Source organism: Podarcis gaigeae (assembly GCF_964106915.1).
Source record: "Podarcis gaigeae genome assembly, chromosome: 1".
Classification (NCBI taxonomy): domain Eukaryota; kingdom Metazoa; phylum Chordata; class Lepidosauria; order Squamata; family Lacertidae; genus Podarcis; species Podarcis gaigeae.
This window is the reverse complement of record NC_139678.1, coordinates 103,374,497-103,388,722: the sequence shown is the minus strand read 5'-3', so window position 1 is coordinate 103,388,722 and position 14,226 is coordinate 103,374,497. Positions and strand designations below refer to the sequence as shown.

At 41.1% G+C, this 14,226-nt stretch overlaps 1 protein-coding gene across 5 annotated transcripts; it reads left to right on the top strand.

The window, feature by feature from the left end:
• The first annotated feature begins 620 nt into the window (after positions 1-620).
• NMI (N-myc and STAT interactor) lies at positions 621-12,420 on the top strand. 5 transcript variants are annotated; one of them, XM_083711974.1, is made up of 11 exons: positions 621-719; positions 4,138-4,212; positions 4,314-4,388; positions 4,543-4,611; positions 5,115-5,273; positions 6,690-6,806; positions 7,408-7,570; positions 8,331-8,437; positions 9,157-9,343; positions 10,508-10,614; positions 11,697-12,420. In XM_083711974.1, exons 1-11 carry the CDS (start codon positions 702-704, stop codon positions 11,898-11,900), a joined length of 1,281 nt encoding a protein of 426 aa, XP_083568100.1. In that variant the 5' UTR covers positions 621-701; the 3' UTR covers positions 11,901-12,420. The 5 variants fall into 5 exon arrangements, with proteins under 5 accessions (XP_083568100.1, XP_083568104.1, XP_083568102.1 ...); XM_083711976.1 differs by having other exon boundaries at positions 694-903; XM_083711977.1 differs by lacking the exon at positions 621-719 and adding an exon at positions 1,250-1,261.
• Positions 12,421-14,226: the final 1,806 nt, after the last annotated feature.

Here is a 14,226-nt window from a genome sequence, read left to right as displayed (position 1 = left end):
AATGCTGTAAAGGGAGGCTTACCTTAGACAAAAGGCTCCACTATGGCAAAAGCGTCGGAGAAGTATTTCTCCATTTCTGGAAACGTGAGCTGCAGAACTCTCACAGGAGGAAACTGGAACTTGAGAAGCCTTGGGGGTGCTTTTTGGAGATGACTGGTGGTAGTAGCCTTAGCAGGAGCAGTTACAAAGCAGCTCTGCAATGATACACAAGCTTAGGAACTTCCTCTGAGGCCAGAGACAGAGAAAAGTTTATGCATAAAGGACGGAACCCCATTGCTCTTTTGCAATGTGTTGTTACATTTATCAATTCTTGTTCTGCAGTAAAGCTTTGAGACTCATTCCTGTGGTGGGGAGAATTCCTTTCTACACATGGGCCAAAGAAAGGATTCCTAAGAAGCTAATAATCCTATTTGAGCGTGCTTCTGTGTATTTGAACATCGCATAATGGGAAGTCAGGTAAGCACATTCCTTATGTGAATGGGGGGGGGGCGAGGAGAGAGACCATCTCCCATGCTCTACCTAATAGCTAACACGTCCACCAGAAGAGAAATAAAACTACCACTAACCCAATCTCCCATTTCCTCAGATAGGAAAAGCATCGCCTGTGCGACTTATCCCCGCCCTCCCTGCACGTGACTTCCAGTCAAGGGGCTGCAACTCTCTGCTTTCGTTTCCTGGCGATCCTCCCTTTGCAGCCGGGGATGCAAAGTTCAGCTCCTGTAAGTTGTGTGTCTGTGTGCGAGGAGAAACTTTTGGGACAAGAGCCTGCCGCGTTGTCCCCCGCCCTCCCCATCGCGCCCTGTTTCCAACCCTACCAAGCAAACCCGCTTCGGGGAGCTCTTGGTGGCGGTTTGCTTTTTTTAAAAAGCGAAACTAAAAGTGGTTTCCTCTCGCAGGAGGATGGTGGGTGCCTTCGGCTTTTTGCTGGTCGATCTCGGGAAATAACTTCAAAATTTGAGAGGTTCCAAGTGCATTTCCCTGTTCTAATTTTACTCGTCTTAACTTTTTTTTTGGGGGGGGGGGTCGCTTTCTGCGCTTGAAAGCAACGCAGCTGATCCACAACCTTGGCTGGTGAGGTGGAATCCAAATGCAGCAACTGACCTCTCCTCCCTTCCCGAGCTTTGCAGTAGAGACTAGAAAAGAGGGAGAGGGGGGGATCCCCAGACTGGAGCCCCCAATCCTGGAGTGCCGCCTCCGCTGCTGAGCGGGGGGGGGGGGGGCGGCAGGAATAGCGCGCAAGCGTGGAAAGGTCCTGTAATGAGTAAGAATTATTACCTTGGAACATTTGATTCCCGCGGGAATGACACACGGTATTCTCAATTTCTACAGTTGGGAAGGTTTTGCAGTAACTATAAAATATTATTTTTTGCTACACATAGTACTGTTGTTGTTTTTACGGTAATCTCGGTTTGCTTACAAGAGTGGATTGGGAAATCCTGCCAGATGGGCGGGGTATAAATATTGTTGTTGTTGTTGTTATTTTTTCATCATCATTATTAACCATGTAAAGGAAGGTGTTATTGCTGCAGGAAAACAAAATAGAGAGAACGACTTGCCTTCCAAAATCAGCTACCTAAAGGTTTCAGGGTTGGTAGTGACAATATAGTCATAGAATTAAAAGTTTATGCAATTCAGACAAAAATAAGAAAAGTGTCTTGATGATGATAATAATTTTTTATTTATATGCCGCCTAGGTAGTCCCAGCCACTCTGGGCAGCTCCCAACAAAAAAATGTAAAAGCACAATACAATATCGCATTCTAAAAACTACCCTGAACAGGCCTGCCTTCAGATGATGATGAGATTTGCCTCCTATGTTAGAGGGGTTCACTCAAGCATCTCGTATGTTAAATTCATATGTGAGGGGAGTTTGGGTTTTTTTTTTATGTTGCCCTACCCACACCAGCCATGCCATCACCACACTCCTACTGCAGGCCACACCTTTATTAGCCACGTGAAGGGGCCATTTACACAGAACAATATTTATTTGAAAGCTTTAAGCCGCATTGTAAATCATTTATGCTGAATAAGCTCTCTCACACACATATCTGCACAATTTATTCGGGTTGCAGAATTGGTATTATTCAGGGAGCAGAATTTCTGTTACCTTGTTCAGTATTTGGATTTTCTTCATGTACGGCGCTTTCCCAATGAAAGTCTTGCTTTGGCAGATACGGTATATATTTTGGTAAAGGCGGCTCCTCTGAAACACTTTCCAACCTGCAACTGCCTAGCTCTTTCGCCATCCAATTAGCTGTATGGCTGGAATTCACCTCAGGCTCAACTGAGTGGATTACTAATTCCCATGGGTGTACAAAATAAAAATATGCATGATTCTCCCCTCACATGGAGGAGTCCTCTGTGGCTACATCAGTAATCCAATTTAAATAAAAAAAATCATTGATTTTTAGCCATCCTGTCTAATAGCTATGTAAGTACATGTACATTTACAGTCTGCAAATCTCATATTGACCCAGGTTGCATGTGAAGCAGCTAGCTAGATTGATTGTTGCAAGTTAGCCATCTTGCAAGCTAAGGAGTCTCTAAGCACCAGGACTCCCCGCCTAAGGAGGTCTGTTTATTCCTTTTGCTGGTCTTTCACAGGGAGCTGAAGGCCTTCTCCTGTAGATGAGCCTTCAGCGATTTGTCTTCAGTCATGCTGATTTCTTATTGGATGATTTTTTAAAAACAACAACAACAAATAAATGCATACCAGTGCAGATTAATCACAACTCTGTTGGTAGGAAGGGTAACTGGTTGCTAACTGCTAACGGCGCCTGTTTTTATTTATTAACTTTTTTATATCTGTTTTTGTATTTTTTAATATCGTTATTGTTAGTGAAAGGTGGAACTTATATTGGATAAATAAATAAATAAATAAATAAATAAACAAACAAACAAACACAACATAGCTCTGTGGTATGGGAACATAAACAAATGTGACTGGTAAAGAATATCAGGTGCTTTGACTGGATTGCTATTAAATATTCCGATAGAATGTGTCTTGTTAAAATAAACTTCATGTTCCAGTGGATTTAACACGTCAGACCTGCTGAAATGACAATTGCACTATGAATATGCACTGATGATGCCATCATCCTTGCTATTTAAAAAGTTCTATTTTCAGATGTAGTCTCTCCTCATATTCTTTACATTTATTCTAAAACAAATGTTTGCTTAAGTGTCATGTAGTAGTGGAAGGTGTTTTGAAAAAGGCTGGACAGAGCTTTGGAAATTATTCTGAATGTCCTTAACCGTTACTTACAAGGCAACAGACAGATTACCTCATGATCTTTTCCTGTCTAGGTTTAATGATTCATATTGAATGAAAATCTATTAATGAATATAGAGAAGGTCTTTTCTCAGCAGATTTGTGTCACTAATCTGTGCTGTGTCTAATGTGAATAAGAGCTTTTCAGTATGAATTCAGTACTTAAGATATCTTGAATTGGGGCTACTATAAGAAAAATGTCCACTGAAGGTTATTTTGTCAGAAAAGTGCATAACGAAGTAAAAATTGTGTCAGGGAAAAGGTAGTTTTTTGATGTTCTTTTTTAGATGACCGGGGTGCTGCTGGGTTCTTTTCTGGGCCCATTGTTTCTCAGCACCTTTATAAATGACTTGGATGAATGGTATTGAGGGGATGCTTATCAAATTTGCAGATGACATCAAACTTGGAGGGTTTGCCATTACTGTTGAAGACAAAATCAGGTTTGAATATAACAACAGATTGGAGAACTGAGCTCGAACTAACAAAATGAATTTCAATTGTGACTAATGTAAGGTTCTGCACTTAGGCCAGAATAATCAGCTGCACAGATATAAAATGGAGGACACCTGGATTGCCAGTAATACATATGGAAAGGATCTAGGAGTCTTAGTATACCACATGCTTAACATCAGTATGATGTAGCAGCAAAAAAAAAGTGAATGGGATGCCCAGTGTATGTCAAGGAAGTAAGAACATACACTAATGAATTCTCTAGGATTGCTTCTTCAGAAGCAAACTTCAATATTTATTTAACTTCTGGCATTCATTGTAATACACAGGCATTCCTTTATTGAGTAGTCTTCTAGTTAAAAGGTTAAGGTTTGCCCCACCCTTTTTCATAATATGTATTTCTGACTGTGTTTGTAGAATATGGAGGAAAGTGAGATTACAGGAGCACTTGTAAATGAGACGGAGAATGTTAAAGAACCAGATAAATTAAAGGTAAGTTCTTGAAGTGCCAATGCAGTTCCATTTAAATAGCTTAAAGCTTGCAGCCCAGATATTTACAGAGTGTATAATTGTGTATTTGTACAATTTCACAGAGTATGGAGAATGGTGAGCCTCCAGGCGCACTTGTGAACGAAACAAAGCACCTTGGAGAACAGGAAAAAGACAAAGTAAGTTCTGTCGCTGGTCCTTGCGCAGTTCCATTAAATGAAGATTATAGTTTTAATTTGTAGGTGCCTCCCACTGGATGGAAGTGAGAATTAAACCAGACTTATTGCTTTAATGGATGGATAGATTTGGTTCTGATTAACTTTTGTTTTGTAGACTACTGAGGAAGGCCAAGTTGAAGACCAGCGTGTCACTGAGGCGGAAAGAGAACGGCAAGAATGGGAGGTAAATCTCTGTAGGTTTTCGTGCCATTCAAAGATGGCAGCATGAACCTAATGCATAGGCTATGTGGAACCCTTTTCCAGCCCTTTGGTTGGATTTCATTCCCATGTGAAGAGCCAGGGGCTGCATGTCACTGGTTGGAGGAGCCGTAAGCAAAAATGGGCAAAACAATAGGTGTGACTCTTGCCTTTGTAGAGCAGGCTACATTCCAGCCCCACAGAAGCCAGAGGGTTCTGTTCACCTCCATTCTTCTTCTAGGCAAGCAAAGAGTCATTACAATACTATAATAATATATTCCAGCCAGGCAAAAGCATTCAAAGAGGGTGAAGAGCAGAGCCCTATGACAGGTGTGGCCCATGGCCAAAGGCTGGATAGAGAGCCCTGGAGGACGAGGGACCCAGCCCCCCAGACCTGAGGTTCCCCACCTTTGCTGCCTGTGGCAAGCAACCACATTTGTTTAGAAAGCCTTCCGCTGAAACCGTCTTGACTTCTCTTGCATTGCAAAGGAGAAGGTTGTCAAAGCTGAAAAGGAAAAGGCCGAAGCACTTCTTTCGAAACTTGCTGCTGATGAGAAGAGGTCCCGCTGCCAAGAGGAGTTCACAAAGCTGAAGGATCAGGAAAACGAGGCACTGAGGGAAAGAATGATGGTGCAGGAGAAGCATCAGGTAATATAGATTTGTATTAGTTAGCTGCGTTTTTGCATCCCTATCCTGAGGTGGTGGTGTTATTGTTATGCAGGACCTGTGTCAAAATGTTGCAGTGGGGAGTGCTTCCTGCTGTGGATTAAAGCAGGTCAGCAGCAAATGTTACAAATTCAAAATATAGCAGAGTGAAAGATAGAGGCGGCTGCTCACATGTCATTTTGGCCCCTTCCCATCAAGTAACGAGAGAGCCTGTTTGCACTGCCGTTATTTTAAGCAAATTGCAAAATAGTCGATATGGGGAGCCTCAATTCTCCACCTTTCTGTGGCTTGAAAGCCCAGCATTTGGGGGCTGGTTCTGGCTAGTTTGCAGTGAGGGAAAGTTACTCTGCACATGCTTAGGAGTACAGTGGTACTTTGGGTTACAGATGCTTCAGGTTACAGATGCTTTAGGTTACAGACTCCGCTAACCCAGAAATAGTACCTCGGGTTAAGAACTTTGCTTCAGGATGAGAACAGAAATTGTGCTCCGGCGGTATGGCAGCAGCAGGAGGCCCCATTAGCTAAAGTGGTACCTCAGGTTAAGAAGAGTTTCAGGTTAAGAACGGACCTCCAGAACGAATTAAGTTCTTAACCTGAGGTACCACTGTACTCAACTTCGTAAAACTCTTGTTCATGCCCCGAGAGAGGTATTTAAACAGATTTGAGAGCTAATCAAGATCTAGATTAAAAAGAAAAAGAAAAAAAGATTTGGGAGTAACATCTTCACTCTCATTAAGATCTGAGTGTTCGTTGTGCGCTGGAATACTTTTTGATTGAGACACAAACTCTTTAACAAGGACAGAACAACTAAATACAGCAAAAATCAAGCAACAGGGCTATTACGACCCATTCAAACATTATGGCCACCATGTGGACATTTCTGGAAGTGCTTTCACATGGGTTCTGCAGCAACAGAAACAATTGCAATATGTGACTATGACATTTAAAAGGCCTCCATAGTGTTAATTTAGGAAACCAAGCAGTATAGAGGCTGGCTGTTCCAAAGTTTAAATATAATCAAGGTTTGTCTGTTTGGGCTAGAGCAGTCTTCTCCATCCTGGTACAATCAAGATGTGGTTGACTACAATTCTTATCAGCCCCATCCAGCACATCCAGGTTATGATGCTTGTAGTTCACAACATCTGGAAGGCACCAAATAGGGGAGGCTGCATTCGGACCTATTCTTGGGGGTGGACAAGAGTCTAGGAAATTAAATCAAGGGAAACTTTTATAGTAAATACTAAGCAATATTTTGCTTACTCTAACTGCTTGGTTGTTGTTGGCATTCAGTAAAACGATTACCTTTGAAAAACCATTTCTACCTCCCAGCATCCATCAGCTACATCCATCAGCTACCTCCCATTGACAGATATTTAAATCTTCTCTCACATTCTGCAGGAAGAACTTTCCTTAATAAATTCAAAGAATACTGAGCTGAAAAGGGAAATTCAGATCCTTAAAGCTAGGCTTGCAGAAGAGAAAGCCAAATGTGGAGAGCTTGCACAGAGATATCGGGTAATACTTATATTTCATTGTTTAACCTTCAAAGGGACATAGTTGTATTCAGGACTGTGGGTGAGATGTTGCTGGAGCTGGGCTGCCTAAGGCATAAGGGACAATATTTTAAACTATTCCGATTTCAAATTTTCCTGCTTCCTTGGGCAGGCTTTGCAACTCCTCCTTGTATTTCTGAATTTGTAGTTTACTACAAGTTAACACCCTCATTACTCCCCCCCCCCTTGCAACTTCGTTAGGAGCAATTACTACTTATGCACTTAAAATTGCCTAACTTTTTAGCAGTGCATTGTATGAGTGTGGCCAGTGAGCAAAAGAGCCCAGCTATATCAGACCAAAGGGTTATCTAGTCCAGCATCCTTTTTGCAAAGTGACCAAGCAGATACCTATTGGAAGCCCGCAAGCTGAACAAGACTGGCCACTGGCCAAAGGTTCCCGGTCCTGTTAGAAACTTTAGGAACAAGCAGGCACTATGGGGCCTACATGCCAGTGAAACCTTTCATCCAATAAGTATAACATTTTGGGTTTTGCTGTGTTTTTATGAACAATGTCATAAATGGTTTTTATCTTGCCATCTTCTGTTTGGTTTCTAAAATACCAGCTCAAAAACGACATACCTGAGAAGAAGATGAAGTTTATGCGGCTGGAGAATATCAAGGATGAGAGCATGTATATGAACATAACCTGCCTTTTTCACATAGCGACAAAAATCCCATTCAGGCTAAGCCAAGGAGAAGCTCTCATCACGTTTGAAGAGGAATGTGGTAGGAAATGTGCATCCATATATATGAATGCTAATTTTTTGGGGGGTTAAGCAAGCACTTTCATTCTTCTGGCAGGAAAAGCTTAGGACTAATTAATATGTTGCCAGTCTGCTACTTATTTCTTCCTTTATGTCAGCCAAGTCCGGGCCAAGACGTTGAGCAAACTGACCACATGACCCTGCTGTGAAGATATAACAGTAACCGACAATTGGATGCCCTTTAATGGTGCCCCAAATCTGCCACCTTAGGCAGCTGCTTCACTCTTCTTTATAGGGCCAGTAGGATATTCATAGTGTAATGGCTGAGCTTTATGTCAGAACCAGGGAAAGAAGCATTGACCTATAAAGTGGTCTGCAAAATTATTTAAAACCAGTACAGTCAAACCTCGGTTCCCAAATGTCGAAAACCCGGAAGTAATTGTTCCGGTTTTCAAATGTTTTTCGGAAGCTCCTGCAGCCAGTCAGAAGCCACGCCTTGGTTGTCAAACGGGAATCTGGAATGGATTACATTCACCTTTTGACATCATGGCATCTCAGCTAGGGACCAGAAAATCTCCTTAGGGGTTGGATATGACCCATAGCCAGCCTTGCCTTTCACACAAACTTCTGCGGCATAGTGCAAGCCAATTTTTCGCAATTTTTGATTACTTGACTCCCGTGAGCTTTTAAAACCAAATGTATATATGGCCAATTTTTATGTATGAATTTGTTCTTTAGTTTTATACTTAGTCATGGAAAACTATTAATATGCTGTCCTTCAGTTGCCCAGGGACTGATCCAAAAACACTGCCATAATGTGAACTTTGAAAGTAAGATGATAGCTATGAAAGCTCTGCCTGTTATCCTGGAGAGGGGAGTAACATTTGAGGTAAGTCAGTGACTGTGGTTTTTAAGTGTTATGTGTTGGTGAGTTGAACTCTCAAACAAAAGTTTTGTCGGTGGTTGCAATTCTATACAGAGTTACTAAAGGGTAAATCTTTTTGAACTTGGACTTTCAGAAATATGAAGGCCTGGGGAAAACAGGAACATTATAGAGAAATGTCCGTCCCACCCTTCTGTTTTTTAAAGGGTAATTGTAAAATGTGTTTTTTTAAAAAAATCTCAGTGAATTTTCATTTTTTCCCCTCTGCACATCTCTCAGGACTTGCATTTGAGTAAATCTTCCACAGAATCAGGTTGTATCATATACATTGCAGACCTGTATATGACTGCTCAGAAGTAATCACAATTGAGTTCAATGTTACTTACTCCCACAGAAGCAAATATAGGATTACAGCCCAAATCTTTTAACGTATTTTTTTGCATAGTATACTCTAGTGAAGCAAAATATTGGACCTATTTACTTACAGCCTTCTCAGCTCGATATGTGAAAAATGTATTTAATGCCTGATAGTCACAGTGATGTTTGGTAACAAGTATAAGTTCTGCAACCTTCTGCCACCCATGGTATAGCAGATAGGGAGTGTGTTCTTGCCAATGAAACCCATGCTATGGTCATGATATGTTTTGGACTTTTTGCTGCTTTAAATGAACATGGCTACAGTTCTGGATTTTATTTCACATCTGTAATTTCGGATTGTTTTGCAGCTCAATGCTAAGATCTCTAGAAAGCAGATTAATGTTTCTAACATCCCATACCTAAACATCCCTCCGGAATGGATGAGAGATAAGTTGGAACTGAATTTGTACAAAGCAAAACTGGGAGGAGAAGTGCAGAATGTGACCTATGACCAGCAGTCCCAGATGGCCCTCGTTACATTTGGCCAGCCAATAGGTGATTTCTGAAGCATTCTGAAGCATTGTGCAAGTTAACTTTACAAAATCTGATCCCCCTTTAAGTGCATTGCTTTTACTTCGACAATGTTCAGTTGACTGCAGATTTGAGCATCATTTGATTGTTGCAAAACTGATCTAAGATGAATTGACACCAAGTACTATCTCCTGTCTCCCCCCACTGGTAGACTTACAACACAGTCTATTGCAGGATTACTTAGAAGTAGCCCTATTTAGTTCAACTGATATTCCCTACCACATTCATATAGAATTGCAGCCTTAGGAATAAAAAGGATATCTAGCAATGTTACCTGAAATGCATTCAGTTCCAAACCACATTCTTCTGCACTGGTGAATGTTTTTTATTCATCCTAGAAAAGAAAAAGCAGGTGTTCATTCCATTTTACATCTTTCTTATTGAGTTGTGCAGTTGTACACATTTTTAACCTCTGCCCTAGCAGTAACCATTTAAAAAATGATGCTTGGTTTTTATATCACTGTAAACAAGGGGGTGTTTATACCCCAGATGTGGTAGAAACCGTTAGAAATGAATAATAAAAATATGTTCACTCAGAAGTAAGTCTTGGTGTGTTTATAGAGTGTTTGAATTGTTGTGTCCTTCTTGGGCACATTTCCTAGCAGGGTGGCCAAGTAATACAAGGAGATATGTGCTCCTGCATCTTTAATAATGGTGCAGAAGCAGGAATGTCAGCAGTTATCGCTTGTCCCTGAATATCTTCATGATATTCGTTATTCTACACAACTGTTAGTGTAGCATCACTCTCTGGCTACCCTTGTTCCTTCTGATTTCAGGCTGCAGTCTTATTCACACTGAACGTAAGATGAAGTCCCATTGAATTTAGGGGCCTACTTTTGACTAGACATGACTAAGAGTTCACTAATGGTGCCTCGTAATGGGACATTTAATCATTGTGTTTACCTTACAGTCTTAGTATGCTCAATCCCCAGGTAAATATACATAGGGTTATAATATTTGTCATCAATAAAGGTTGCCCAATTAAAGTACATATTAAAATATTAATTTGCAAGTTTGGGATTTTATTCTGTATGAAAACAATAGGGTTTTCTCCCCCCCGTCCCTGAAGTTCAGTACTTGGAATAAACTGTATTTCTTCATTACATTTCTACTGTTTTTCTCTCCTAGCTGCTAACAACATTGTGAGATATGGAAAATGCCCTTTCCGTACAGGTGAAAGGACTCATTTTGTCCTGGTTTCTCCTATCATAGAGAAGACTCTGAATAGATTTCAGGTAAATGGGGCTGATTGCAGTTAGTAAATGAACGGTAGACTTGCAAGCATCGCAAGTATTGTGCCACGATCCCAGTCCTTACTAGCAAGTAAGTCCTACTCAGTTCAGTGGCACTTACTTCCAGGTAACTGTGATTTGTAATTTAAATCATAATAGTTAAAGCCTACTTGTCTAACTTTCCAGAGAATGCTTTTCTTCACAGAACTTATCACAAAGAGACTGTGTTGTTCAGTAATGGGGAGTGAGAATTAAGAGCTTAGAAGCTTTATGAGAAGCAAGCATAGGTTTGAGACCCTTGGATTTTAGCAACATTGCCACGCTATGTTTGAGATCCTCAACATCATGGGTGCGAATATAAGGAAGTGCACATGACACGCCATCCAGAACCTAAAAGGCACTTTCATGATTCTTGGGCTGGCACTTTTTCCTCTCCCTTCTGCTTTTAGTGATTTTACCGAGGCCCTACTACTGTTTTTTCTCAACAAAATTAGGTTGCCATTTTTAACAAGCAGCCAAAAGGTGTAAGAACATTTTATTCTGGCTACTTAGCAACCCTACAGGACAACAATTGGTTTACCTTTAAAATTAGACACACAGGCATTACTTGCAGCACTCAAAAAAGACAAAAGCATTTATTATTATTATTTGCCTCAATGGGTACTTGCCTCCCAGTCCAAATAGTTTCAGAAGAATGATTTTTGTCTGGACCAAGGCAGGTGGGGGGGAAGGGTTAAACCTAGTAAATCAACTGTCCCACAGAGGCACTACTTACATTTTAAAACAAATGAAAGGATGCTTAGAGCAAAGAGCATCTAAAAGTGACTAGCTTGGCTCTTAAGGACTAAAGCCTAAAGGTTTTGCCTGCATAACTGGGAATAAGCGCCACTGAATTAAATGGGACTTACTTCTGAGCAGACATGGTTAGGATTGTAGCCAAAAGTACAGGTTTATAGTTTGTTTAAAAACATCAAAAAAGGGAAGGAACACATGACCTGCTAATACCAGTGTTTTCACTCCACCAATTTATATATTCCTTAAAGAGATTTGTAGTCACAAGATGTGGTGTGTTTTTCTTTTGACAGATATATTCAGGGATTTCCAGGAGAACCATACTGCTAACAGGAATCAAGGCAGAAGAGGATGAGGATGATGAAAGTGTGCAAGATATGATTGCAATCCACTTTCAGAAACCTAGAAATGGTGGTGGTGAAGTGGAAAATGTAAGATTCGCTTCACAAGGAGCCAAAGTCGCTTACTTTGAGAATGATGCAGAGAACGTTATATGACAGAGGATGAAGTTGAACTCGACTTTCCATTCTGCAAAGGGCTTCATAGAACAATAAACATGCTCTGTATTTTATTTTATTACACTGGATGGTGTCCCTGCTTTTTTTCTAAATCAAAAGTCATTTTTCACAGATAGGCAGGTTCTCCTCTGATCCAGCAAAAGTAATGACAAACAGTGCAATCCTATCTATGCATGTTTACTTAGAAGTAACTCTCACTGTTTTAAATGGGGTTTACTCTGAAATAAGTGTGCATTGGTTTGCTGCCTATGTTCATCAGACTGTAAAGAAGACATCACTAGGCAAGCACTGATTGATCTTAGCGCCACAATAGGAAACAAGCCTCAACAGAGATGATGGCTGATATAAGATGACCACGAGTCCTTTACAATCTCAGGAAATTCATTATATACTAAGTCTTTAGAGTCTAAGGTTCATTGCAGATAGCTAATATTGGATCCTAGATTGCTGTTATGGTCAGTACAATACAAGTGCTCATAATAAATTGGTGTGTTTCGAATAGATGTCTAGTGTTTTCTTTCTTCCTAGAATCTAATTAATGAACTTGGGACTGGATTAAATTATTTATTTCTCTCTCTCTCTCTGTGTGTATGCACATATGATATATGTGATATGATAAGGTGTGTGTGTCAAATACATTACCTGTAATAGGATACATGTAGAAAGCAGAATCCAATTAAATTACAAATCATTGTCAGAATAACTTTCATTAGCAAAGGAGAATCCAAACAGACAAAGTCTGAGTAAAGCCCAACTGAAGTATAAAATCATAAAGGAATAAGTCAACCTGGCCGCCACTGCCTTCCAATGTTTTTTGCCTTCCAATCCAAATTTTGATTGATGTGTGAGTTCCTTGGGCCCCAGACTATAGGAACTCCTGGGGTCCTAAAGAACCGTTTCTCTCCCCTTTAGTGCACTTTTTCTGCTTCCTTCATTTTTCTAGTCCTTGAAATCCCTTCCTTTCATCTTACCAACCAATACACATCTTCCCTCTGGTAGTTTTTACCTGAGAGAAGGTACTTCCTACAAGTTATGTTCTGCAAATGCTACTATAAAATAAAGGTTCTCATCCACACTTTTGCTTGAGCCATGTTTTCATCGCATTGTGTGCTGAATAATTCCCTGAGGTCTGAGAGCATTTCCTGTCTTTCTGGGGCTGTTCCTTGCTGCTGATGTCTATTTTGTTAACATTTAAAATCTCCAAGGAGCTTGAGGTGATGTCAATAGTTCTCCCCCTGTCCATTTTACGTTTTCAACAACCCTGTGAGGTAGGTTAGGCTGAATTTGTGCGTGAGGGAAACTGGTTTGATAGACTCAGTCCTGGGACTTCTTGTGGAGAACGAAGGAGATTTGGATGCAGGGGGTCCACTACACACCCACCCATCCTGTGTCTGCTGGAATAAGGAGCTTCTTGTGGGCATACTGGGGTCTTCTACGATGAGGAGACCCTTCTGTCAAATCTAGCCCTGCCCCAGCCAGCAGACCTACAGATTAGAATTGCGCTCTCAAAACATTGCTCCAATTCATCTCTTAATACTTAATGTTTAATACCTCTTGCTTAACATTCCCACAGTTGTTATTCCTATTCCAGTTTTGCATTAAAAAAAGTATTTCCAGAGGAACAAACCTTTGAAGCTTTTATTAAATAACATTTGAAGTGGAGCACACAGAGAATTAAGGGACGCGGGTGGCACTGTGGGTTAAACCACAGAGACTAGGGCTTGCCGATCAGAAGGTCGGCGGTTTGAATCCCCACGACGGGGTGAGCTTCCGTTGCTCAGTCCCTGCTCCTGCCAACCTAGCAGTTTGAAAGCACATCAAAGTGCAAGCAGATAAATAGGTACCGCTCCGGCGGGAAGGTAAACAGCCTTTCCGTGTGCTGCTCTGGTTCACCAGAAGCGGCTTAAGTCATGCTGGCCATATGACCAGCTGTGCACCAGCTCCCTTGGCCAATAAAGTGAGATGAGCGCCACAACCCCAGAATCGTCCACGACTGGACCTAATGGTCAGGGGTCCCTTTACCTTTACCGAGAGAATTACTGGGATATGTTAAACTGATGTCCATCTCCAACTTCGAATTAAAAGATGTGGAACAGAAATGGCTCGTGCAGCGAAGTATTTTAACAACTTTTCTGTGCATGCAGTAATGGAAAAAGCTTGGCTGTTTGGATTTCTTCCTGACAGACTAGACGAGACTGCAAAAGTACCCTAGAATTGCAGAGTTGGAAGGGATCAACACAGGATCTTCGATCCAATCCCCTGCAATGCAGGAATATGCAGCTGTACCATACGGGGACAGAAATCT